This window comes from Mobula birostris, chromosome X (assembly GCF_030028105.1).
Source record: "Mobula birostris isolate sMobBir1 chromosome X, sMobBir1.hap1, whole genome shotgun sequence".
In the NCBI taxonomy this organism is placed as follows: Eukaryota; Metazoa; Chordata; class Chondrichthyes; order Myliobatiformes; family Myliobatidae; genus Mobula; species Mobula birostris.
The window spans coordinates 80675620-80703042 of NC_092402.1; the positions used below are offsets into that span (position 1 = coordinate 80675620).

The 27423-nt window shown below is 42.6% G+C and overlaps 1 protein-coding gene across 1 annotated transcript in view; it reads right to left on the minus strand.

Moving 5' to 3' along the window:
- The window catches only part of fam171a2a (family with sequence similarity 171 member A2a), a 293993-nt gene that overhangs the window by 138919 nt on the left and 127651 nt on the right, over positions 1–27423 (minus strand). Inside the window, exon 3 of the mRNA XM_072248783.1 lies at positions 16543–16635. Coding sequence (XP_072104884.1) covers positions 16543–16635 — 93 coding nt within the window. The remainder of the gene's footprint in view (positions 1–16542; positions 16636–27423) is intronic.

The following is a 27423-nucleotide window of genomic DNA, read 5'->3' on the forward strand; positions in this document are numbered from 1 at the left end:
GAGGATATGTACAAGGTAGTAGGTGATCGGTCAAATGGGGGGGGGAGGGTTGAATTAAGAGTTGGGAAGTTAATTGGTGAAAGATAAAGGGCTGAAAGAAGGGGGAATCTGATAGGAGAGGACAGAAGACCAAGAAAGAAAGGGAAGGGGGAGGGTGATAGGCAGGTAAGGAGATAAGGTGAGAGGGGGAAACAGGAATGAGGAATGGCGAAGGGGACAATTACCAGAAGCTCGAAAATTGATGTTCATGCCATCAGGTTGGAGGCTACCCAGGCGGAATATAAGCTGTTGCTCTTCAAACCCGCGTGTGGCATCATTACGGCAGTAGAGGAGGCCATGGACTGACATGTTAGAATGGGAATAGGAAGCAGGTGGCTACAGGGAAATCCTGCTTTTTCTGGCGGACTGTGTGTAGATGCTCGTCGAAGCGGTCTCATAATCTACATCAGGTCTCACCCATATACAGGAGGCCACATCGGGAACACCAGATATAGTAGATGACACTAACAGACTCGCAGGTGAAGTGTTGCTTCACCTGGTAGGACTGTTTGGAATGCTGAATGGTAGTGAGGGAGGAGGTGTAGCACTTGTTCCGCTTGCAAGGATAAGTACCAGGAGGGAGATCAGTGGGGAGGGATGAGTGGACAAGGGAGTCGCATTGGAAGCTATCCATGCAGAAAGTGGAAAGTGGGAGGGAATGCAACATGTGCTTGGTGGTGGGATCCCGTTGGAAATGTCGGAAGTTATGAAGAATTATGTGCTGGACACAGAGGCTAGTGGGGTGGTAGGTGAGGAAGAGGAACCCTATCCCTGGTGGGGTGGCAGGAGGATGGTGTGAAGTCTGACACACAGAAAAAAGAAGAGATGCAGGTGAGGGCATCTTTGTTAACTGCTTGCTGTACTTGCTTGCTAACTTATTGCGATTAACACTCATCACCACCTGGGTTTCTGTTCACTTTGTTCATCTGAAAGCTTTTTCCATTGAGATAAGAGCTTGCCTTTAGTTTGGTTACATTAATTCCTTTTGCATTTCACTCAAGTCAGCATGGCTTTATGAAAAGTAAATTACGTTAGACAAATTTACTAGTTCTTTGAGGATATAACATGCAGAGCCAATAACAAAAACCTGCATGTGGTGTTTTTGAATCTTCAGTACACAGCTGACAAGGTGCCGCTGAAGAAGCAGGAGAACGAGATAAAGTTCACAAAATTAGAGGAAGTGTGTTAGCATAGACTGAAGACTGGTTATTGTAAAATCATAATAAACAGATAATTTTCAGGCTGAATGCTGTAACCAGTGGAGTTTCTTAAACTGTGTAATTGCTCTCAATTATTTACAATTTCCATGACTGACCTGGAGGAAAGAGCAGAGTGCAAGGTATTCAACTTTGCCAATAACACAAACATACATGAAATGGCATGTTGCAGAGAGAATATTTGGATTTGGTAAGTGGATACACATAGGTTGAGTGAATGGGTGAAAATCTGCCACCTGGAGTTTAATGTTGGAAAAGTGTGAGGTCATGCACTTCAGTAAAAGAAACCAAAAGACAGATTATCTATTTAGAGAAAGATTGCAGATGAGTGAACTACAGAGGGAACCAGGTGTCTGTATGCATGAATTATCAGAAAGTTAGCAAACAGGAATAACAAATAGTTAGAAAGGCGGAAGGCAAAAGGCTCACTGGCCTTGATTGCAAGAGGCTTGGCATTTCAAAGTTCAAAGTGAATTTATTATTATTGTTCATATCTGTCACTATATACAACCCTAAGATCCATTTTGTTGTGGGCAATCACAGAAATACAAAAGAACAGGGTATGTGTGAGGCCACAACTGGAGTACTGTGCACAGTTGTGGATTCTTTATTCCAGCAAGGGTACACTCGCATGTCCGTAAGAGATTCGTGGGGCTAACTACTTGGGCAAGTGGATTACCCTATGACCAGCAACGAAAGAAATTAGATAGTCATAGAACACAGAAACAGGCCCTTTGGCCCATCTGGTCTTTGCTGAAATATTAATCTGCCTAGTCTCATCTATGTGTCTATCCAAATTTCTATTAAATGTTGAAATTGACCTCACATCCACCACTTCTGCTGGTACTACCCTCTGAGTGAAGAAGTTTCCCTTCATTTTCCTCAAACATTCCACCTTTAATCCATGACCTCTAATTGTATTCTCACCCAACCTCAGTAGATAAAGCACAAACAAGCGAAAATCTGCAGATGCTGGAAATCCGAGCAACACACACAAAATGCTGGAGGAACTCAGCAGGCCAGGCAGCATTTATGGAAAAAAGTACAATCGATGTTTCAGGCCAAAACCCTTCGGCAGGACTGGAGAAAAAGCTGAGCAGTAGATTTGAAAGGTAGGGGGAGGGAAGAGAGAAACACCAGGTGAAAGGTGAAACCTGGGGGGGGGGGGGCAAGGATGAAGTAAAGAGCTGGGAAGTTGATTGGTGTAAGAGACAGAGGCCATGAAAATAAGAAAAAGCGGGGGGAAGGAGTACCAGAGGAAGGCGATGGGCTGACAAAGAGATAAGGTGAGAACGGGAAAAGGGAATGGGAAATGGTGAAGGGAGGGGGTGGCAGAAATTACTGGAAGTTAGAGAAACCAACGTTCATGCCATCACATTGGAGGCTTCTGGCTCCGTCCATCAGAAAAAGCGGGATCTCCCAGTGGCCACCCATTTTAATTCCACTTCCCATTCTGATATGTCCATCCATGGCCTCCTCCACTGCCACAATGAGGCCACACTTCTGTTGGAGAAACAACATCTTATATTCCATTTGGGTAGCCTCCAACCTGATAGCATGAACAATGATTTCTCAAATTTCCAGTAATGCCTCATCCTCTTGTCCCTCTCTCACCTTACTTCCTTGCCCTCCCATTGCCTCCCTCTGGTGCTCCTCCCCCCTTTTCTTTCATCCATGGCCTTCTGTCTCTTTCGCCAATTTCCTAGCTCTTTGCTTCATCCCTCCCCTCTAGGTTTCACCTATCACCAAGTGTTTCTCTCCCCACCTTCCCCTACCTTTTAACTGTATTCCTCAGCGTTTTTTCCTCCAGTCCTGCCGAAGGGTTTCGGCCTGAAATGTCGACTGTACTTTTTTCCATAGATGCTGCCTGGCCTGCTGAGTTCCTCCAGCATTTTGTGTGTGTTACTCAGTAGAAAAAAGCCTGCTTGCATTTACCCTATCTATACCCTTCATAATTTTGTATACATCTATCAAATCTCCCCTCAATCTTGTATATTCTAGCGAATAAAGTTCTAACCTATTGAACCTTTCCCTATAACTTGGGTTCTCAGGTCCCAGCAATATCCTTGTAGATTTTCCTCGGTACTCTTTCAATCTTATTGATATCTTTCCTGTATGTAGGTGAGCAAAACTGCACAGAAGACTCCAAATTAAGCCTCAACAATTTCTTATACAATTTTAGCATAACATCCCAACTCCTGCACACAATACATTGTATGAAGGACATGTGACAAAACTTTTCTTTTCGGCCTCATCTACCAGTAATGTCAATTTCAATGAATTATGGACCTGTATTTCCAGATCCCTCTGTGCACTCCTCAGTGCCCTTCTGCTCACTGTGTAAAACCTACCCTGGTTGGTCCTCCCAAAGTGCACCACCTCACACTTGTCTGCATTAAATTCTATCTGCCATTTTTACAGCTGGTCCAGATCCTGCTGCAAGCTTTGATAATCTTCCTCACTGTCCACTATACCCCCCCCCAAACCAAATCACAGTGTATCTATATTCCCTGAACTATATTCTCTTCGTTTTAGAAGAAAGAGCGATGGTCTTATTAAAACTTACAGGATCCTTAGGAGGCATTACAGGGCAAACGTTTCCACTTGTGAGAGATTAAGGAAATTTAAAATTGAGATGCTTACTTCTCACAGTGTGGCGAAGCACTAGAAATCTCTATCCTAGGGGTTACAGAAGCATTTAAAGAGAAAGCTGAGAAATTTTTGATAGATCAGGGAATTGAGGGCCTGGCATGGAGCAAGTGAGGCTGGAAGCCGATCAGCCACAACCACACCGCGTGGTGGGGCAGGCTTGGCCCATTTCTGATCCTATTTCACGTTATTAATTTTAAACTGAGGCTCATTGTCGGTATAAAGAGATCATGAGATGGTATTTTCAAAAGGAGGAAGAAAGTGTCTAGCAACAATTACCCTGAGATGGAGTAAGCAAGCCAGCAAGAACATGAAAGGAAACCTTAAATAGCATATTGCACATCACTGCACTCCCAGTAGAGTTGTCATTTACGTAAGGAGTGCGGATTAGAGGTGGGAAATACTGTGGCTGTGGAATGTATTTACGACTCCCAAGGCTGTGTGCTGCATACCCATACAAAGACAACTGTGTGTTCATTCTGTCTGGAATCCCTGCAACGGGTAAAAATCAAGGCAACAGTCAAGGAATTCTGACTTGTAACACTTGTTTCCCCAGTGCTACATGAAAATGAGTTGCTTTCAGACTGGAACATGAACCTGCCAATTCCCAGGTCAAATCCCATTACTCTGCAAGGCCGCATCTGGTTGTGAATCACACTGACTATGATTGGTGTACCTCCCTAGCTTGTTCTGTAACTTGTCGAGATTCATTAACTTCAGAACTGCATTTAACAGAACTGCCAATTTACACCAGAGTGTCACTTTAACTAGAGTTCATAATCTGATAATATCCTTACAGATTCATCTGTGGAAAGACAATATGGTAGCGTAGCGGTTAGTGTGGTGCTATTACAGCTCGGAGCCTTCTGGAGTTCACAGACATCACACCCTGCAAAAACTCATTTCAGGGAGGTAGCATTCCCCCCCACGGTCGACCTCCAAGGGTGTATGTAATACTTTGTTCAGTGATTTTGTCTAATCTGTAAACCAAGTTGGGTATATGCAGAAAATGTGACATTAAAATATGTACTTATATTATATTATCATGTTTATTCTATTACAACTTTAAGCAAGTCTACAGGGAGTTTGGCCTCATCACATAGGACATCAACAGGGTAGCTCCTTAGCAGCCAGCCAGCTAGTTTAAATAACATTAGCTATGCTAATGAACGAATGACACTAAAACTCACCTCAACATGTCTTTTACATTTTAACCCACCATGGGCAATAGAAAAGTCACTGTTGCAAACAGAGCAGAGAGCAACACTCATTATTTTTGAGGTCGACTATAAAACCCGCCCACAGAGAAAACTGATGTCTACTTAGCAGGGGTCCCCAACATTTTTTGCACCGTGGACTGGTTTAATATTGACAATATTCTTGCGGACTGGCCGACTGGGGCGGTGGGTTAATCATGACCGGAATATAGGTGAAAAGTCAACTATAAGTCACTTATAAGTGGCTAATACACTCAATTTTGTTTCTAAAAGGGTTTATCTAATGAATTTAATATTAAATACACAGTGAATATAGTAATAAGTCAATTATAAGTCAATAGCATCATAACATTTTAAGTAACGTTTGGATATTAAACACACAGCGCATATTTTCCTCTATGAACATATAAAATTATTGCAACACACCAATATTGCTGAATCAGTGCGAGCCCTGGGCTTGTTTTCCTGCAACAAGACGGTCCCATCGAGGGGTGATGGGAGACAGCGATACTCGAAGGGGGTTCCTTGTGTCCAGTCTATTCCGCAATTTAGTTTTCGTTGCATTCATTGCAGAAAACCCCGCTTTGCAGAGATATGTTGGAAATGGAAGCGACGTTTAAAGTGCTTCTGTAGCTATCTCAGGATAGTCAACCTTGACTTTGATCCAGAATGCCGGCAGAGATGTTATGTCAAACATACTTTTCAGCCCGCCGTCATTTGCAAGCTCGAGGAGTTGATCTTCTTCCCGCGCTGACATGGATGATGTGTGCATAATGCCCTCGCGTGCATTCAAATTCAACAGTGCGTGACAGGGAATGAGGAAAGGTGCAGCTGACTCATATCGCCAAATCATATCGTTTCCTCGTGGCCCAGTAGTTGGGGACCACTCTTATCATGAAGAGAGACCAATCAGGATGCTCACTCTCCCTCTCTTTCTCAAAAAAATCAATTTTTGGGATATTATATATAATTTCCAGGCATCAGGGAGCCACTATCGATATGCGGGAGACTCCCAGAACTTCCGGGAGAGGTGGGATGTCTGAGTTCAATTCTGGCATCGTTCTCTAAGGAATCTCCCTGTGGAATGCATGGGTTTTCCCTGGGAGCTCTGGTTTCCTCCAACAGTTCAAAGATGCACCAGGTAGGTTAATTGGTCATTGTAAGTTGTCCCATGATTAGGCTAGAGTTAGTCCGGTTTGTCAGGGGTCGCTAGGGCAATGTGGCTCAAAGGGCCCGAAGGGCCTACTCTGCGCTGTATTGCTAAAATAAAATAATAAAATAAATCACAGACGAGAAAATCTGCAGATGCTGGAAACCTAAGCAACACACAGAAAATGCTGGAGGAATTCAGCAGGCCAGGCAGCAAGTTCCTCCAGCATTTTGTGTGTGTTGCTAAAATAAATCTCAGGTTTACTGAAGCCTGACACTATAAACACCTCTTGTGATGTTCTACCTCAAAGTTCCCTGGTGATAAACCCAAGATAATAAAAAATTATTTGCAAATCAAAGATGCAGACAATATATTGTAGTAAAATAAAACAGGGAACAAACTTAAGCTCTTAACATGGAAAATCTAATGCTTTTTACAACAAAAATAATTTGGCATCAAACAGTTATTATAAATACCATCAACATCAATTAATTCTGCCTTGATTTGATTCCAATAATTCATTGCATCGGTACCAATTTCATGTGCTTTGGAAATAGCCAGTTTCTCTGTGCTTTGCAAGGAGTATTTAGTGACATTTTGCGGATTATCTGTCTTGCGGTAATGTCACAAAGGAGAAGCGTTACCACAGTAATCATTCAGGGTGCAGTGGTGCGGAACTTCATATCAGAGGTGATGGAAGCACTTCGCAAACATCTGGTCAGCGAGGGCTCACAGAGGCTGGAATTAAGCTCAGTGTACAGAAACAGTCAAAAAGGCTAATAAAGCCCTAGTCTTTGTATAACTCCTGTGCTTAAATCCTCGCTTAACACACCTCTAATTGCTTTCTGCACCTATATGCTAGTGGTTTGTCTACAAGAACACTTTAGTATTTAAAATGGTGACATGTTCTGTCACCATTTTAAAATAAATACTCTGCCTTACTGCTTCATGCAGCAAAGTGGATGACTTCACATTTTTCCATATTATACTCCATTTGCCATGCTGTCACCTACTCACTCAGCCTGTCTACTCAATATCCCTTTGAAGCCTTTTTGAATGCTCTTTGCTACTCATAATCCCACCCACTATTGCATTATTAAAGATGAATACATAAACTGTTAATTTCAAATCTGAATTTTTTGGATTTTTGTTTACCTAATGTATTAAAGGTAGTGGGCCAAAGGTAGCTTTGCAGAGTTGCATCACACATCAGCCAAGAACTCAGAGTGACAGAGCAGGCTTCATTGCTGGTCCATTCGTATTCAATGAACAAGTGCAGTTTGAAAGAGTTATTGCAACAGATGGGTTTAGATCAGGGCTTACCAACCTGGGGTCTATGGACCCCTTAATTAATGATATTGGTCCATAGCATAAAAAAGGTTGGGAACCCCTGGTTTAGAGTCCTAGAAAACTACAGCACAGAAACAGGCCCTTTGGCCCATCTCGTCCATGCCGAACCATTTAAACTGCCTAGTCCCATCGACCTGTACCAGGACCATAGCCCTCCATACCCCTACCATATATGTACCTGTCCAAATTTCGCTTAAACATTGAAATCAAAATCGCATCTGCCACTTGCACTGGCAACTCGTTTCACACTCTCACCACCTTCACAGTGAAGAGGTTTCTCATTTTCCCCTCAAAACCTTTCATCTTTCACCCTTAACAAATGACCTTTCCCCTATCTATACCCCTCATAATTTTGTATACCTCTATCCAATCTCCTTTCAATCTTCTATGTTACAGGGAATAAAGTCATAACTTATTCAATCTTTCCATATAACTCAGGCCCTCCAGACCGAGCAGCATCCTTGTAAATTTTTTAAAAATTAAGTGAAATGAGGTGTAGCTTCCACAATTTGTTCTACTTTCATGTTCATTTACACTAGAAACAAGGATAATGAAAATGAAAACAAAAACAAAATCTAGTACGCTAGAAATATGAACCAAAAGCACAAAATGTTGCTCACACTCAACGGGTCAGGAAGTATCTAACGGAAAGAGAAACTGTTCCACATTTGAAATGTTAACTTTTCTCTCTTTCCATAGACGCTGTCTTTGACAGCTCAGAGGATTTTTGTGTTTTTTTTTTACAAGGATAGAGCTTCTAACCAAATCTACTTTATAGATGACGAACAATAATGAAGCAAAGTGAGAGCTGCAATGTAAAACAGAGTATGGACAAAGGAGGATTTTTTAAAAGTGACAGATACACATAGTGTATCACACTATTGAGTTGTTTAAAATGTACACAGGTCACAGATTACTTCAAAAACATAACAAACCAGGAACAATAACTACCTACAGAAATCCTCTGTGCATGTCAATGTTAAGAACTATTTGTCTAAATTTAAATGCGTATCATGAAAAATAAAAGAAACTCTGTTTATACCACTTTGTTAGCTGGAAGTACCTCCTCCTTGGTAGGGAGGGGGAACCCACCATACAAGCAGTGGGTATTGGCTGCTAGACCTCGCCACAGAGACTCGACAGGGAAGTAAGCTAGTTTCTGAAGAGTTAGGTTGAAGCAGTATACCTTCCGTAGTGTGAGGTTACCCATAGTTACCTACATCAGATAGTGCTTAACATCTCCTTTTTGAGTTCAGGGCTCTGCGGACAGTGAACCCAATACCATCACAGTACTGGAGGTCAGGACTGAACCTGCTTCAGCTATGAGGCAGTGGCTCTATTGGCTACACTGTGCTGCCTGACATGATACATATTTTCTGTAAAATGCTATACATTCAGTCTACTTTAAATTGAGCTAAACAGATACTTATGGATTTCTAATCTTCAACTATAACCCGAGAGAATAAACGACTTAACACAATGCATCCCTGACACTAAAACCAATGCCCTCCGACTCTTCAATCATATACTCACCTAGACTCACTACCACAGCCATATATCCTTCCTGGAACTTGCCTTCACTTGTCTCCCCCTTCCCTCTTCTATTCCCCACTCTGGCCTCTTACCTCTTCTTCTCATCTGCCCATCACATCCCCCAGGTCCCCTCCCCCTTCCCTTTCTCCCATGGTCTATTCTTCTCTCCTGTCAGATTCCTTCCTCTCCAGCTCTTTACCTTTCCCATCCACTTGGCTTCACCTATCACCTTCTAGCTAGTCTCTTTCCCCTCCTCCACCTTTTTATTCTGGTGTCTTTCCCCCTCCTTTCCAGTCCTGCTGAAGGGTCTCAGCCTAAAACCTTGACTGTTTGTTCCTTTCCATAAATGTTGCCTGACCTGACCTCCTCCAGCATTTTGTGTGTGTTGCTTTGGATTTCCAGCATCTACAGAATCTCTTGTGTTAATATGCCCAATGAATAATTCTCCCAAAGGTGCAAATGTGATACATTTTATATCTTGCTCTAAACTGCTTTCATAACTACACATAACCATAAATGGTGCATGATATGCATTTGTAAACTTAAAGCATAACAACTCACCCAATAATTACTGTGGCAATTCTTCACGCATACATCATCTCTAAAATATTTTGAGGTTTCACAATTGTCTTCACAAATGAAGCTTCATTTTTGACAATGCTCCTTTGCCTTTATCTGATTACTCTCTGTAAATCATATGGTTCCCAGGAGCTAATTAACATATTCACCATCTGCCATCATTAATGCTCCACCTAGGGAATACTTCTGTCCTTTCCCCCACTTACTCCCTTGTTGTTTCCTTAGCGATATCCTATCCTTGTTGCACTCGTAGTACCTGTAGGTCAGTTCTTAATATTGTTTTGCTCAGATGAGTAAACAAGATGAGCTAACCGAACATCCCTTTATTGATGGATCTCAACAACAATGGCTGATACTGTAATGCATCCAAAGTCATACTGCATGATACACACTTGGCATATAACCGGAAGCTGGACAACTACTTTAACCTCATGTTAGTGATATGATCCCAGAAATACAAACTAGGCAACCAGAGGCTATCACTCGGGATACAAGGCAAAGGCACAAGAGAATGCAGACACTGGATTGTCCAGCAAAAAAAAAAACTACAAGTGTTGGAAGAACCTGGCCTGAGATTGAACCAGGCAATTTACAACCACGGCATCATGTCTATCCTAGTTGAATTGCAGATTTCATATCCACACCTCTATCTCTGTACCCTTTCCACATGCAACCCTGCCACAGCTCATTTGTTGCTATAAACCTTGTAATTGATGGGCACGGCCAACCACCTTCTGCTCACTGTCAACAGTGAACTCTGCTGGTAATGAATGGCATAAAGTCATTGTATTTTTTGCTGGAGATTATCAGCATTCTGAGAATTACCAGAAAATTATCTTGAGAGCTTCATGGGTAAGGGGTTGAATGGACTTCAAGGAATGACAAACTCATTTCAACTGAATTCCATAGATTGTTCCCACATCATCCTGTCTTGTCGATGTACACTGGCTCTTGTTTAAGAAATGCCTCACTATTCTCATTCTCAAATTCACTTCCTTGTAGCTGAATTCCCCTCTTTCCACACAATCTTCTCTGTAATCCCCAGAGATGCCTGCCTCCCTGCAAATCGGCCTCTATCATCCCAAAATTTTCTTTCCAGGTGCTCTCAGAGAATAAGCTTTGACCAAACTCTTGGTCAGGTGTTTTACTCTCATTATGACAGGTTTTTTTTGTTTGATAAGGCTCCTGCAATGTGCCTTGAGTGATCTGGTTACATTAAAGGCTGCACAGTACATCAATGGAAGCTGTAGTTCCTAGCACACTGAAAGCATCTACATTTCTAAACACTACTGAAATCTTCATTAATTCAGTTCTGCAACCACTTAAACATCAGGAAGCAATCAGTTCAATTGCAGCTGGGTTCCCTAATGATATGATATTTGGTTTATGAATCCTAAAAAAAGCAGCAAATTACATTGTGCTCAGCTGCTGTTAAAATTTTTTGCCATTTTCTCTTAGCATTTTAGGCTTCATCTCTGAATTTTTTTTTATGACGAGATGCAAGTCCTTGATGCAACTCAAGGGAAATTATGCTGCCGAGTCATGATATACACAGTTAGTTCTTTATTTGGTCTAGACAGAGTCAGGAAGATAGCAATTAAAAATCCCTAATGAGCAGCCCAGAGAAAAGCAGTATCTGGGTGTCTAATTTTAGTTGGGCACAATGACCCATTACAGACATCATTATACTGCAATTAAGTCTGAGTTCCACCACTTCAAGTTGAAGGAGCAAGTTGTTAAGCGTATGGAAATAGCAGGGAGCAGGACAATTCCTGGAAGTGGCAACAATCTATAAAAACAATTTTGTGCCATTCAAGGACACACTCTCTTCTGGCCAAGTGAACTTCTCTCTGCTTCTTTCTGATATTATGAAAAAGCTGATTCACAATGGAGTAAGGGTGGGTGAGGGAATCTGCACCAACAGTGTTATGACTTTAAGATTAGCTGCATGTGTTTCAGGAGTGACCTCATGAGAACGTGTCCAAACAAACAGTGGCAAACTAGGACTCTGCTTCCTGAACGATCAGACAATTGAGATCATCTGATCAGAGATTAGGGACAATGAGGTTGAGAGATCTAATGAAAGTCATTGAGGCAGCTCACCTTGCTCACCAACCACTGTAAACCAACCAGGTCAGAGCCAATGTAATGTTGTGATTATGTACAGTAAATCTTGCAACATGGTGTCAGTTCAGATAAGAAAACAGGAAAACTGAGCTGAAAAAAAAATGATCATACAAGTCCTCACCGAGGAATTTGTACACACCACTCCCTGTACACTTGAATGGGTTGATGACCATTTTGAGCATGGAGAAGCAACACTTTATATTCCACCTGGATAGCCTCCAACCTCATGGCATGAACATCGATTTCTACTTCTGCTAAAAAAAACTCTCTCCCCCCCTCCTATTCCCTACTCTGGCCTCTTTCCTCTTCTCACCTGCCTCTCACCTTCCCCAGTGCCCCCCTCCTTCCTTTTCTCCTATGGTCCACTCTCCTCTCCTATCAGATTCTTTCCTCTCCAGCCCTTTACCTTTCTCACCCACCTGGCTTCACCTATCACCTTCCAGCTTGTCCTCTTTTCCCTTCCCCCACCTCCCACCCATCATTTTATTCTGGCATAGTTGCGTCATCGGCAAATGAACTGATGGCATTTGAACTGTGCCTCACCACACAGTTGTGGGTGTAGAGAGAGCAGAACAGTGGGCTAAGCATGCATCTTTGAGGTGTGCCAGTGTTGAATGTCAGTGAGAAGGGGATGTTATTTCTGATCCGCACAGACTGGTCTCCCGGTGAGGAAGTCAAAGATCCAGTTACACAGGGAGGTACAGAGGCCCAGGTTTTGGAGCTTGTTGATTAGTACTGAGGGTGATTGTGTTGAACACAGAGCTGTAATTAACAAACAGTAGGCTGACGTAGGTATTGCTGTTGACCAGGTGACCCAAGGCCGAGTGGAGGATCAGTGAGATGGCATCCACTGTAGACCTAGTGTGCTGATAGGCAAACTGCAGCAGGTCCAGGTCCTTGCTTAGGCAGGAGTTGATTCTGGCTGTAACCAACCTCTCAAAGCACTCATGTCTACTGTGATGAATTGCAACTGGATGATAGTCATTGAGGCAGCTCACCCTGCTCTTCTTGGGCACTGGTATAATGATCATTCTTTTGAATCAGGTGGGAACTCTCAACTGCAGCAGTGAGAGATTGAAGATGTCCTTGAATACTCCTGGTTGGCATAGTTTTTCAGAGTCCTAGCAGGTACACTGTCAGGAACGAACACCTTGCGATGGTTCACCTTCTTGAAAGATATTTTGACCTCGGCTTCCAGGACAGAGATCACAGGGTCACCACGTGCTGCAGGGATTTGCACAGATGTAGTTTTATTATCCCTTGCAATGCATGCATAAAAGGTGTTAAACTCATCTGGAAGTAACATATCACAGCCAATCATGAAGTTAGGTTTCACCTTGTTGGAAATAATGGCCTGCAAACCCTGCCAGAGCTGACGTGCACCCGATTCTTTCTTTAACCTGAATCGAAATTGTTTTTTCCACCCTTAAAATAGCATTCAATAGGTCATACCTGGACTACTTGTATAGTTCTGGATCACCAGTCTTGAATGCCACAGATCTAGCCCTCAGCAGACTGCAAATCTCTTGGTTCATCCACGGATTTTGTTTTGGGTATGTCCAGTATGTTCTCGAAGGCACACGTTCATCCACACAGGTCTTGATAAAGCCGGAAAGAGCTGTAGCATATTCATTCAGATCAGAAGATGAATCCCTGAATATTGTCCAGTCCACCGACTCACAGCAGTCCTGTAAGTGCCAGGTGATCAGACTTCTCAAAGTGTGAGCGTGAGATGGCATGGTTAGTATTCTTGATATGATATAACAGTGGTCAAGTGTGCTGGCGCCTCTGGTTCCACAGGTGATATGTTGGTGGTAGCTGTTCAGAGACTTCAAGCTGGCCTGTTTGAAATCCCCCACAATGATGGGGAAGGCATCAGGGTGTGCAGTTTCATGACTGCTGATCCCTGTGCCCAGCTCCTCCAGTGCCTGACTGACGTTGGCCAGAGGTGGAATGTACACCACTACCAGGACGATAGCAGAAAACTCCCTTAGCAGATAAAATGGATGACATTTGACCACTAGATGTTCCAGGTCAGGTGAGCAGGACTGAGACAGAACTGCCATGTCTGTACACCTCTGAGTTAATCATAAAGCATACTCCACCTACTCGACCTTTAAAAGCCTCAGATGTCCTGTCTTTGTGGTGAATGGTAAAACCATCGCGCTTCAGCACTGTGCTGTCCAAAATGCTGGGCGATAGCCATGTTTCCATGAAGCAAAGTATACAGCTGTCTCTGATGGCCTTCTGGTACAGCAATCTTGCTTTGAGGTCTTCAATTTTAATTTTCAGAGACTGTACATTCAGAAGCAAGAGAGTCGGGAGTGAGGTAAAAAGCCTCTGCATTTCAATCATATCTGCAGACTGATGCATGGGCAAAAGGCTCAAGAACTTTGATAGCTTAATGGGCAAGAGCTGCCTTTCTGCAGTTTTAAAGGGCTGGCTTATGCCCCTAGACTCTGCAGCGAAATTACTCCAACAGATCAGAATTACTTTAAGATTTTTCCTTTTACCTCTCCACTCAAAACCCCTACCTCAGTCCAGACCTTCTTTAGGCTTCCCAGCACTGGACTGTGTCCCAACATATCCTTGACACACCGTCTTACTTTTCCCCCTCTTCAGATAGTGTGTTCACAACCCTTCCCAAACCCCAAACTCATAAGCTGACTCCAATGTTACCACCCAACGCCAAGAGTCCAATTAGCCTCACAACCAGTGTCACTTTATTTGGATCGCACTCTCTCTCCCTTTCTCTCGTTGGTGGGGGAGAGCGTGTTGCCAATCCTCAAGTTGGAGAACTCGGAAAAAGCGATGCAGCAGACTTCAATACCATAATCAATGAACTATTTTGTTTATGTCTTCCCTCTCTCTGAGTGTCACCTGTCTGCCCCTTTATGAGGGAGAGAGAGCGTGCAAGAGAGAGAGCAAGAGTGAGAGAGTGAAAAAGAGCGCTGAATAGTCCGGTGAATATTAGTTGTTGTTGGACTGCAGATCATGGTCTTTTCTGGGAAGTGGAGGAGGGGGGAGGGTCAATGCTTTGCTGTTGCTTGTGCATGGGAGGGGGAAGTGGGTGGGCTTTGGGGTTCTAATATATTTACTGTCACCCATTGTTTGGGGGCACTTCTATTTTCATGGATGTCTGTGAGGAACAAGAATTTCAGGTTGTATATTGTATACATTTTCTGATATTAAATGGAACTATTGAACTGGTATTGTGATCAGTTTTGGGCCCCTTATCTAAGAAGAGATGTGCAGAGGAGGTTCACGAGAATGATTCTCAGAATGAAAGGGTTAATGTATGAAGAGAATTTGATGGTTTGACGGCTCTGGCCTGTACTCACTGGAGTTTAGAAGAATGAGAGGGGTATCTCAACCTTTTTAAAGAACAAAGTGTGTATGGGCAGTTACAATATTACTATGTACTTCTGTTAAAATTCTGAAATGAAGATCAGCTTCTCCTGGAGACTGATCCCTCTTTAAAGCATTATCATCCTCACTGTTATTTTGCTTATGCAAGTCACTATTGTTAATATCTGGTAAGATGGTGGTGCGCTCAGATGCAGTGGCTTCTAGGAGCTAAACAAAGGTGTTAAATTTTTAAATGTTTTTTTTTATGATTGCGAGACACTGCTGGACATTAAAACCTTAAAGTACTGCAGGTCTAGCCCATCAGCGAGTTACTCGTTGGTGGAGAAACCGAAGGGGCTGGACCTGGTTCAGATCATGCTGCTGTCTATGTCAGAGACGTGTCGGAGGAGTCAGTGTGTGAAGGCAGTGAGCAGTCTAACAGTGAGTGATTGTCTTAGTCGCTTTTATTGTGATCACAACACCCCGTTGGACATTGTCAATGTGGGATGCTGCAAGTCCGATTCACTAATTTACTGGCGGACAGCAGGGGTGGACAATGGGTGAGTTGCAAGGCCTCGGCCGTAGCGAGGACTAGGCCTCTAGCCATGGTGTTGCCCAGGACAGTGCTGTCAGAGTCAGTGCGGTGCAGCATACAAGCTGGAGTCAGTGCTGCTCTCTAGTGTTTGCTCTGGAGAAGAGGAGCCATATTATGCTCAACTGCAGACTGCAGCAACATTCATGGACTCAGGGTCTTGAATTATTGTGTGGCTGTATTTTACTGATATTTTATATGTGCTATGTGTGCCTCTTGGTAATGTGCTGGCACCCTGGCCCTGGAGTAACGCTGCTTAATTTGGCTGTATTCATGGTTATTCATATATGGTTCAATGGCAATTAAACTTGAACTCCCTTACAACATCAGACTTTCTCCAATACAAATACAGTTTATGGCATAATCATCTCCATATTTTCTATTATATTGTCACAACTGGTAATGTTAAATTTTTGCTACTTATATAATTGCATCCTAATTTTGATATTCTCCATTTCATTTTACCCTTTTGGTTAAAGTGTTTATCATCAGTTTTACTTATTCTGCAGGTTAAAAAAATGCTAAATGATGAGAAAGACCAACTCTAACCTCTCCATGTGGTCGCTGACCAGCAAAGGTTTTTTTTTGTTTTTAGTTCATATTATTTCCGTTGAATGAACATGTACATTGAAGGATATCATCTCTTCACAAATTACTGGTTTTTCCTTTTAGATGCTGCAAGAGTATCAAATGTTTCACTTATGTAGCAGCAGAAAGCACAATGTAGAATTCCTCACTTACCTGGTGATCCCAATAGGATTTGCACGACATCATCAAACAGCATTAGGGTAGCTGGCCGCTCCGGAAGGAGATATAGGCACACCGATGTAAACACTGCAACAGAACAGATTCAGGTCACCCTCTCCATTTATAATTTAAAATCATAAAATCAAAATACATTATACAGTACTTGCTTATGGGAAGTCCTCACTATTTGAGAAAACCAGGAATACCTCTACGTTGTATGAATACCCTACAGCAAGACTTTACCACTAATTACTACAGACAAGTGGCACAAAACCAAATGAAGAACTAGTTTACATTTTGAAATTACATCTTATATCATTTGGATGTTTATAAGTGTTTTGTAGCCAATCACTTGCATTCATTGTGTTGTAGCAACATTCAGGAAATAAGACAGACAGTTAAATGGCACTTTGTACATTGATCAAAGGTTGAATGTCAGCCCTTTTGAATGACATTTCATAGTTCATGGAATCAAAACACACAACAGGCCATGCAGTCCACAGTCTATAGCAACTATCAAGCACCCAGTTACAGTAATCCCCACTGTGCTCTCACCATTTCCCCCTCAAATCTTCTGCAACTCATATACCTAGGAGCAGTTGATTAATCTCCCGACCTGGAGGAAACCAAAGCACCTGATGAAACCTCACTTTTACAGGGAAAGAAAATGCAGATCTGCACAGACAGCAGAGGTCAGGATTGAACCCATGTCAATGGAGCCGTGAGACAGCAGCTCTACAAGCTGCTCCACTAATTAACTTTGATTCATTATAGGTTTTCAGACTATGGTGAATCATTCTTTCCTCATTATTATCCCACCATCAATAAAGGAATTCCACGTCAGCTTCTGCTTCCGGTTTCTCAGCTCATTGACACCACCCACCCCCCCACTTTTTTTTTGTGTTCGCATCACAAACTGCCTCCGACCTTGGAGACAGTTACATGAGCGTACCCAATGCCCTTGCGCAGAAATAGATCACCGGTGCTTCTGATTGCTGCCTCCTAGAAGATCACCCAAGTTGGGGAACTCGAAAGGAAAACTTCTCACTATCTGAAAACCACAGACAACAGTTGCAACGCGTCTTATGTTCACCCAAAAAGGAAAGCCGTGTCATCATAAATGCGACTGCATGGAGAGCTGTGCCATGTGACATTTATACGGAAAAGAACTTTGGCCCACAATGTCAGTCTGTACCAAACATGGTCAATAAACCTATATTACCTTTATTTTCATATTGTATTCCAAATGCCACTCAAACACCAATATTATATCTGCTTCCACTACCATCCCTGGCTGTGTGTTCCAGGGACCTACCACTCTCTCTGTGTAAAACAAAACTTGCCTTGTTCATCTCCTTTAAGACTGCTTCCTCTCACGTTGGTGTTATGCCCTCTAGTATTCAACATTTCTACTGTGGATAAAAGATTCTGACTGTCTACCCTATCTACCCCTCATAATTTTATAAACTCTCATTAGGTCTCCCCTCAGCCACTAACACTCCAGAGAAAACAATGTTTTCTAACCTCTCCTTATAGCTAATACCCTCTAATCCAGGCAGCATCCTTCTGAAGCCATGTAAGGCCTCCACATTCTTCCTGTGATGAGGTGACAAGAATTGCACACCATCTCCAGCTGTGTTCTAATCCAAGTTTTATCCGTTTTTGCATCACAACTTCCTGACTCTTATACTCTATTGACCCTAGTGATGGAGACAAGCATGTCATAAATCACCTTTACCACCCTACCTGCTTGTGTTACTGCTTTTAGGAAAGTATGGACTTGGACCCCAAAATTCCTCTGTTAAATGTTCTGCTTTAACTGCATACTTGCCCTTTCTATTGGAAATTCCAAAGTGCAATATCTCACACTTATCCAGGTTAAACTCCACCTGCTCCAACATCCTCCACCCAAAACTATAACTCATCTATATCCTGCTCTATCCTTTACCGACCTCGCCACTGTCCGTAACTCCCTCAATTTCAAGAGAATCTTCTTTGATGACACACTGAAAGCTTGTTGTTGGGTGTGCAGTGTTTTAAGAGAAGCTTAAAAAATATGTAAATATAAATTTTCTTTCTGCAATATAGAATTGCTATTTTCATAAGCATTCATTTAGATTTAAATATAATGAACTTAACCTATCTACATTAACAAACACAATACTAAAAGATGTTCATGGGAACATGACGAGTTTTTGAGCAGCTAGACTAAAGCACATTATGCTGGACTGAGAGTGCAGCAAGGACTGTGCTCCGGTGACATGATGGATTTGTAAATGGCCTAACATGCATTTATTTTTCTCTCCATTGATACTGAAGAGTACTAGCACTTGAGAGTGTATGAATCGGCTGGGCAGAGATAAATCACTCAGTTGAGAAAAACTCTCAACATACTATACATATGTAAACAACTTCAGGCTACTCACTGCAAGATACACAACACCTGTCAGTGTTATAACCTGAATTTGTTTTAGTCAGTGAGCAGACCCAAAAATCACACTTATTATATAAAACACAAAAGCTGCAGATTATCACGACTGAAAGAAACAACTGTATTAATATCAAGCAACACACAAAAAAAATACTGCTGAATACAGCAGGCCAGGCAGTATCTATAGGAAGAAGTACAGTCAACGTTTCGAGCCGAGACCCTTCATCAGGACTAACTGAAGGAAGAGCTAGTAAGGGATTTGAAAGTTGGAGGGGGAGGGGGAGATCGGAAATGATAGGAGAAGACAGGAGGGGGAGGGATGGAGCCAAGAGCTGGACAGGTGATTGGCAAAAGGGATACAGAGATGGAGAAGGGGGAGGATCATGGGACGGGAGGCCTAGGGAGAAAGAAAGGGGGAAGGGAGCCCAGAGGAAGATGGAGAGCAGGCAAGGAGTGATTGTGAGAGGAACAGAGGGAGAAGAAGAAAAAAAGAGGGGGGAAATAATAAATAAATAAAGGATGGGGTAAGAAGGGGAGGAGGGGCATTAACAGAAGTCTGAGAAGTCAATGTTCATGCCATCAGGTTGGAGGCTACCCAGACGGAATATAAGGTGTTGTTCCTCCAACCTGAGTGTGGCTTCATCTTTACAGTAGAGGAGGCCGTGGATAGACATATCAGAATGGGAATGGGATGTGGAATTAAAATGTGTGGCCACTGGGAGATCCTGCTTTCTCTGACGGACAGAGCGTAGGTGTTCAGCGAAACGGTCTCCCAGTCTGCATCAGGTCTCGCCAATATATAGAAGGCTGCACCGGGAACAGTATATCACACCAGTCAACACACAGCTGAAGTGTCGCCTCACCTGGAAGGACTGTCTGGGGCCCTGAATGGTGGTAAGGGAGAAAGTGTAACAGCAGGTGTAGGACTTGTTCCGCTTACATGGATAAGTGCCAGGAGGGAGATCAGTGGGAAGGGATGGGGGGAAACAAATGGACAAGGGAGTCACATAGGGAGCGATCCCTGCGGAAAGCAGATAGGGGGGTGGGGAGGGAAAGACGTGCTTGGTGGTGGGATCCCGTTGGAGGTGGCGGAAGTTACGGAGAATGATATGTTGGACCCAGAGGCTGGTGGGGTGGTAGGTGAGGACAAGGGGAATCCTATTCCTAGGGAATGGCAGGAGGATGGGATGAGAGCAGATGTGCGTGAAATAGGAGAGGTGTGTTTGAGAGCAGAGTTGATGGTGGAGGAAGGGAAGCCCCTTTCTTTAAAAAAAGGAAGTCATCTCCTTCGTCCTGGAGTGAAAAGCCTCATCCTGAGAGCAGATGCGGTGGAGACTGAGGAATTGCGAGAAGGGGATGGCATTTTTGCAAGAGACAGGGTGGGAAGAGGAATAGTCCAGCTAGCTGTGAGAGTCCATAGGCTTATAGTAGACATCAGTAGATAAGCTGTCTCCAGAGATAGAGATAGAAAGATCAAGAAAGGGGAAGGAGGTGTCGGAAATGAACCAGGTAAACTTGAGGGCAGGGTGAAAGTTGGAAGCAAAGTTAATGAAGTCAACGAGCTCAGCATGCGTGCAGGAAGCAGCGCCAATGCAGTCGTCGATGTAGCGGAGGAAAGATGGGGGACAGATACCAGAATAGGTTTGGAACATGGACTGTTCCACAAAGCCAACAAAAAGGCAGGCATAGCTGGAGTCCATACAGGTGCCCATGGCTACACCTTTAGTTTGGAGGAAGTGGGAGGAGCCAAAGGAGAAATTATTAAGAGTAAGGACCAATTCCGCTAGACGGAGCAGAGTGGTGGTGGAGGGGAGGTGGTTAGGTCTGGAATCCATAAAGAAGCGGAGAGCTTTGAGACCTTCCTGGTGGGGGATGGAGGTATATAGGGACTGGCCATCCATGGTGAAAATAAGGCAGTGGAGGCCAGAGGACTTAAAATCATCGAAAAAATTCAGAGCGTGAGAAGTGTCACGAACATAGGTGGGAAGGGATTGAACAAGGGGGGATAAAACAGTGTCGAGGTATGCAGAAATGAGTTCGGTGGGGCAGGAGCAAGCTGAGACAATGGGTCTACCTGGACAGGCAGGTTTACGGATCTTATTAATATATTCAACTGGTTTTATCTCATAATCAATAGTGTCTATCAGCCACCTTCATTGTAAATAACATTTCATTAACTGAGACATCAGATACGTCCCGGATATATAAATATCTCAGGTCAAACCAACAGAAATCAGGAAATAAGTAATTTGGACTGTTCTTTATTTTACTCCTGAGATACCTTTCTGGGCAGCCTGACGATTCACTAACGCTGCCTGTTAAGTTTCAATCCTCACGTTCACCCTCAGTATTTGATAAAACCACTCCAGAAATTAACTATTAATTTTACATTGCTCGATCTTATTCAAGATATGTCTTTCATATAGAACCACTCCCATGCATGAACTCAAATCCCGTAAACTGCAACACAATCACTAAGTCATAGCTGCAGGATATCTAAAAATAAAGAATAATCAAGATTTTTTTCTTAGGTTACATTTAACGGAGAAGCAATAATTAAAAGATAACTGAAAACAGCAAGACGCGATAAAATGCTGCATTGCAACTGGATTGAAAAATTAAAAACCTACAAGATCTAAATAGTGACAGGCTGTTGAAAAATTAAAGGTCAATGGGAGCTTTGGTGATGGGATGGCTGTGTGCAGTGAGAAGGCAGGAAGTCTGCTGGTAATGTTATAACCAGCAGTGTGAGGTAATAGGTTCTAAGCTTCAAGAAAATATCAACAATTTGTTTATGTGGTCATAGCTGTGGCAAACAGTATGAAAGAATCCATTTGGGAAAGCAAACAACATAAACAAGTAAACACCACTTATTGTGAATCTCATCTAACCAATCCACTGATATCTTCTTGTGGACTAAAACTTAAACTTCTGATCTGAAATATTGACTCCCCTCCCCCCCTTCCCACAGATGCTATCTGGAGTTTTGAATACTTCCAGTATATTTTGTTTTGGGGAACTCAGTTCCCCACACTGCCAGGGAAAATAACCCATTTCAGGAAAGGATTTGGAAAATGAGGCCGAGGTGTGGTCATTTATATAAAATCTATAAAGATAATAAAAGTTTTGACATTGTAACTGTAGAGAGAATGTTTCCACATGTCTGGAAAGGCATAACTAGAGGCTATCAACATCGTTGATTAAGAATTTCAAAATCAATTTCTTTGAAAAATGAGCAAGGAAAATGTGGGACTTGCTACCACAGGGGGTGGTTGAGACAAGCAGCAGAGATACATTTAAAGATTGGACAAGTTTTAGGAAAACAGAAGACATTAACAGATTTAGAGAAAGAAGGGAAGAGGCACGAGTGCAGCTTATGCTCCTGGATGACCTTCCGGCATCCAAGTCAGACATTGTGTGGATACCCAGCATGAACTGAACAACTCTCCAATATACACTGGGCGGACAAACAATCAAGTTGAATTTTTGTACTTGAGTGCAAATTACAAAAATGCTTGTACCATGTAAGGTAGATTTCTCTTGTGATCATCAAGTATAGCAGCAACATAAACCATTTTACTAGCTAAAGGCACACACCATTTAAAACAGTACATAGAAGTGTTATTTCTTTTGAATGCCCCCTTTCAGAGCAGCACAACTCATGGGGAGCAATAAAGAGGAAAGACTTAAAAACAATATTTATTAAAGAAAAAACACTCCAAAGTTATAGTGTTTTCAATACTTGAGTAATATTCTAGATATATTGTTTGATTAAGCATTTTTTATTGTTCAAGTAAGTCATTATGGATTATATGTAAGTGGTACATGAATGGCATACATCACTAAGTGACCAAATCTTAAATGCGTGCCTCAGTAAAAGTAAAACTAAGGGTACGTGCATTAGGGTACACACCCAGCTCTCATTTGTTTCTTTCAATTTGTTTCTGGAGTTACAAAACACAACAAAAGTGATGGAGCTAAAGGCTGCCACTTTGCTCAGACATGACAGTCTGCAGCCTTGGATCTGAACAAAAGTAGCTGCATAGATAACAGTTGTGATCGCCTAAAATTCAGTAGATTCTGCAAAGGTCCCAAAGGATTGGAGAACCACAAATATATTTCTTTGAATTTTCTTTTATGATGTAACAAGCAAAGTAGACAAGCTGCAGTGTATTGGAGTTTCAGAACGCATTAAGGTGCCAAATAAAAGATGAGTGGACAAGTTTGGAGCTAATATACTAGGATGGTTAGGACGGGAAGCAGGAGACAGGATGAATGTGTTATATTCAGGCTGGCAACTAGAGACCAGAGAGTGTGCCACAGGGGTCAGTGATAGGGCCTCAACTAAATGCACTCTATATTAATGACTTAGATGAATGGACCAACTGTACTGGATTAAATTTGCTAATGTTACAAAAAATACATCAGTTAGCAAGTTGTGAGGTCAGAGCCTGCAAAAAGATATAGAGGTTATGTGAATGAGCAAGAAATCAACTGATGGAATGCAATGTCAGAAACTGTAAGAATATCTACTTTGGATGAAAAAGCAGCCCTTTGAAATAAAAATGGAAGAGGACTCCGAATGTTGTGATATAAATAGCCCTAGGAGTTCAGATGAAGGGTCTTCATCCAAAACATCAACTGACCAATTCCCTCTACAGCAGGGGTACCTAACCTGGGGTGCACACACCCCTCAGTTAATGGTAAGGGTCCTTGTCATAGAAAAAGATTGGGAATGGGAACCCCTGCTCTACAGACATGGCTGACACACTGAGCTCCACCAACACCGTGACATTGCTCCAGATTCCGCCATCTGCAGTCTCATGTCTTCAGGGTTATCCAGAACTTGAAGATATAGATTCAAAATAAAGGGGTGTCCATTAACAAGGAGGAGATGTTACTTCCAATCTGTACAGACTGTGGTCTCTTGATAAGGAAGTCAAGGAGATAAAGAGGCTGAGGTTTTGAATCTTGGTAGTTAGTACTATGCTATGTTGTGCTGCAATCAATAAACAGCAGCCTGATATTATTGTCCAGGTGATCTAAGGCCGTATGAAGAGCCAATGGGATTCTGTCTGGTGCAGAACTATTGTGGCGATAGGCAAATTGCAGTGGGTCCAGGTCCTTGTTCAGGCAGAATTAACTCTAGTCACAACCAACCTCTCAAATCACTTTGTCACGATAGATATGAGTGCTACTGGACGACAGTCACTGTGGCTGCTCACCCTGTTCTTCCTGGGCACTGGTATGACTGATGCCTTTTTAGGCAGATGGGAACCTCTGACTACAACAGGAAGAGATTGAAGATGTCGTTCAACACTCCCACCAGCTGGTCAACACAGGTTTTCACTACACTGCCGCTCTCAGGGGCTGATGCCTTGAAAGGGTTTACTCTCTTGAAGGATGATCTGATGTTAGCCTTCAAGACAGAGATCACAGGGTCACCAGATTTGCACAGGTGTGGTTTTATTTTCCCTTTCAAAATGTGCATAAAAGGCAGTGAGCTCATGTGAGAGTGAAGCATCATTGCTATTTATGCTGTTAGGTTTTGTCTTGTAGGAAGTAATAGTCTGTACGTCCAAATGTGTCTTCAACGTCACACTGAATTGCCTTCTCACTCTCACGATGACCTTCTGTGGGTCGTGCCTGGACTTTGTGTAGGGTTCTGGATTGCCAATCATGAATGCCCCAGTATCTTTGACAAACATACATTGCTCAGTCTGTATGACTAAAACAAATTATTTATTTGAATATAATCAATTTGCTGTTTCTGCAACTTACTGTCTACAAATTAGTTGCTGGATTTCCTGGATTTGAATTATTGACCAGAAAGAATGTAAATCAGTGAACAGGAATGGAGGAGGACTCTTTGTGAACTATATGATGAACTGGTTTTTGCTAAGGGATAATTTAACCACAGCAATTGAATGTGGACACAAGTAGTTTCAGCTAATGGCCTGCTAAACCTGAGACCATTCTCAAACAAGTAGCTATTTATTATGTAAAGTGACAGGTTTGCAGGAGAAACGATCTGTAATCTCGTTAGACTCGGTGTCTGGATTACTTGGAAAAGAACAAAGGCCTGAGGCCAAGGGCAGAAACCACAGAACAATGCTGGTTGTAGCCCTGGACCACAGCCAATAAGGTGGTGACCTAGGTAGGTCAGGTGACCTTGAGCCAACAGGATAGAAATGCATCATTTGAACTGATGAGTTAGGAGCTTGAAATGCAAAGGAGCGCCGACTCTCCAGGTACCAACCATTGTGAATGTGGAGCACCCCATGGACATGTGGAGATTAGATCGGGACCATGAGGAACACGTGGCCAGCGTAGACTTCTTTCTCGGATATTACCTTTTCTATTCTTTCCTGACTCTCATGGAGGGTCAGGAAAACTTAGTAAGTGAATTTAGTTGTGTAAATGCACATGCTCTTCAGTTGAAATACTTGTCAGTAAATACAGATTCTCTGTACCTCTCTGATCATTATTACTAAGGGGAAAATCCTTTAACAGAATAGCAACCACAATTCTATCGTGAACCATCCTTAGTAAAACATTTTTCAATGTGTAGCCCCCCCCCCCCCCCCGGCCACCCTCAGGGTCGCTCGGCTCGCTGTCGTCTAGGGAAACAACCCTCGGCCCCGCCAAACTGGGTAATTAGTTTGTGTGGATGCTGTGTGATGTACCCCACCCCGCCCAAATAACAGACAATACACCAGATACGATTAAATGATTTACAGTTTATAGATATTACTGGAACTATATAATTAATAGAGAATAAAATATAAAAGGATAATAAAAGGCACCACACTTATCAAAGTTCAATCTCTTCGTGCACAAAACAGTTGGAGCTCAAGGACCTTCTTCTTCACCCTGCGACCCCTCGGACCACCTCGACCGGCCGCCTGGGACCAACAACGGTGGTCGACCAGACGCTCCACACGAGTCCGTCTCCTCGCCGAACGTCCCGTTCGGGGTCCGACCCCGTTAGCGGACTCACAGCACCTCGTGCATCCTCTGTCTCGCTCTCCCGCCTTCTGCCCCAAAACCCTGCGCATACAGTATCTTCAAATACACCAAAACCATAACTATCCAAATTGGTTAATAGCACACTCTTATCACCCTCTAAACCAAAACAAGCTGCTAGCGCAAACTTTCTCAGCGTTTAACACAACAAAGCCACATTCCCTGTATTAACATAACAAAGACACCATTTTAATTAGCCTCTGCAGTAACATAAAAGTCGAAACCCCCTTACAAAAGCATGAAGCAAGCAGTAAAAATGAAGACTTTTCTTCTTGCTATACTCCAAAGTTGCTGTTGTTTCATGTGGCACGGCCCAGGAGGGGCAGATGCAAGTCTGTCCATTTGGGAGCCAGGGTTGGATCAGTCTTTGTCTGGCATCTCATCCACAGCCGTTCCAACATGCATAGCCCTGAGATGGCATCGCCTGATGGAGTTCTTGAAGCACGCAAGCCTCCACATGATATCAACGTGTTGATCCAGGTTGTGGAGGACTCCAAAGCTGTCAGGCCTCAAAGGGGCACAGATCTGATTGCAACTGATAAATCTTTTAATAGAGTTATTCCTAATGAGTCAAGGATAAGCCAGTTGTGGAATTAATGGTCACCCGGTTTTCAAATTACAATAACAGGTTTACTTTAATTCAAGTCATTACCACCTCTGAATGTAAGATGATAAATTTGGACAGCACACTAACAACATTCAGCTTTGATGTTTAGGAAACTGTCTGCCTCAATTTGCCAATTTTAGTTTACGTTCATGTTCTTCTGTTGATGTCAATCTTGGATGATTATTAATATAAACACCTACACCCGCTTTGATTTGCTAGGTGGTGAACTTATTTTGAAGCAATAACTTCATACACTTTCTAGGTTGTTTCTTCAAAATTCCCCTTCTTCTTTGTTCATTGTCTTCTTACATCTTTAGCTCAGATGACACCACCTTACATCTACAGATAAGAGTTGGATTTAATTCTTATACTGTCAAAAATGTTTAAGCAGTCTCTGATCAAAGTTTGCAAGCAATCTAACATGCTGCATACAAAATCCTAAACTCTCTTTTAATATTGAAGATTAAGATACATGTTTTAACTCATGCTTTATCATATTTGAAGCCTCCAATTCAAACTTAACAACTTCAGCAATTTTCACAGGGAGTTAAGTTTGACACATTTTTGGTTCTCAATTTTAATTCCACAGAAATCATTCCTTTTCCTTGAATATCTTTGCTGATCGGGATTCTCTGTGCTTGTAGTAATATACAAAATAGCTTTAAGGAGGGAAGTAAATTTATTTCTAACAGAACAGGGTGGCACGGTAGTGTAGTGGTCAATTCCCGCTGCTGCCTGTATGTTCTTCCCATGACCGCATGGGTTTCCTCTGAGTGCTCCGGTTTCCCCCCACAGTCCAAAAACGTACTGG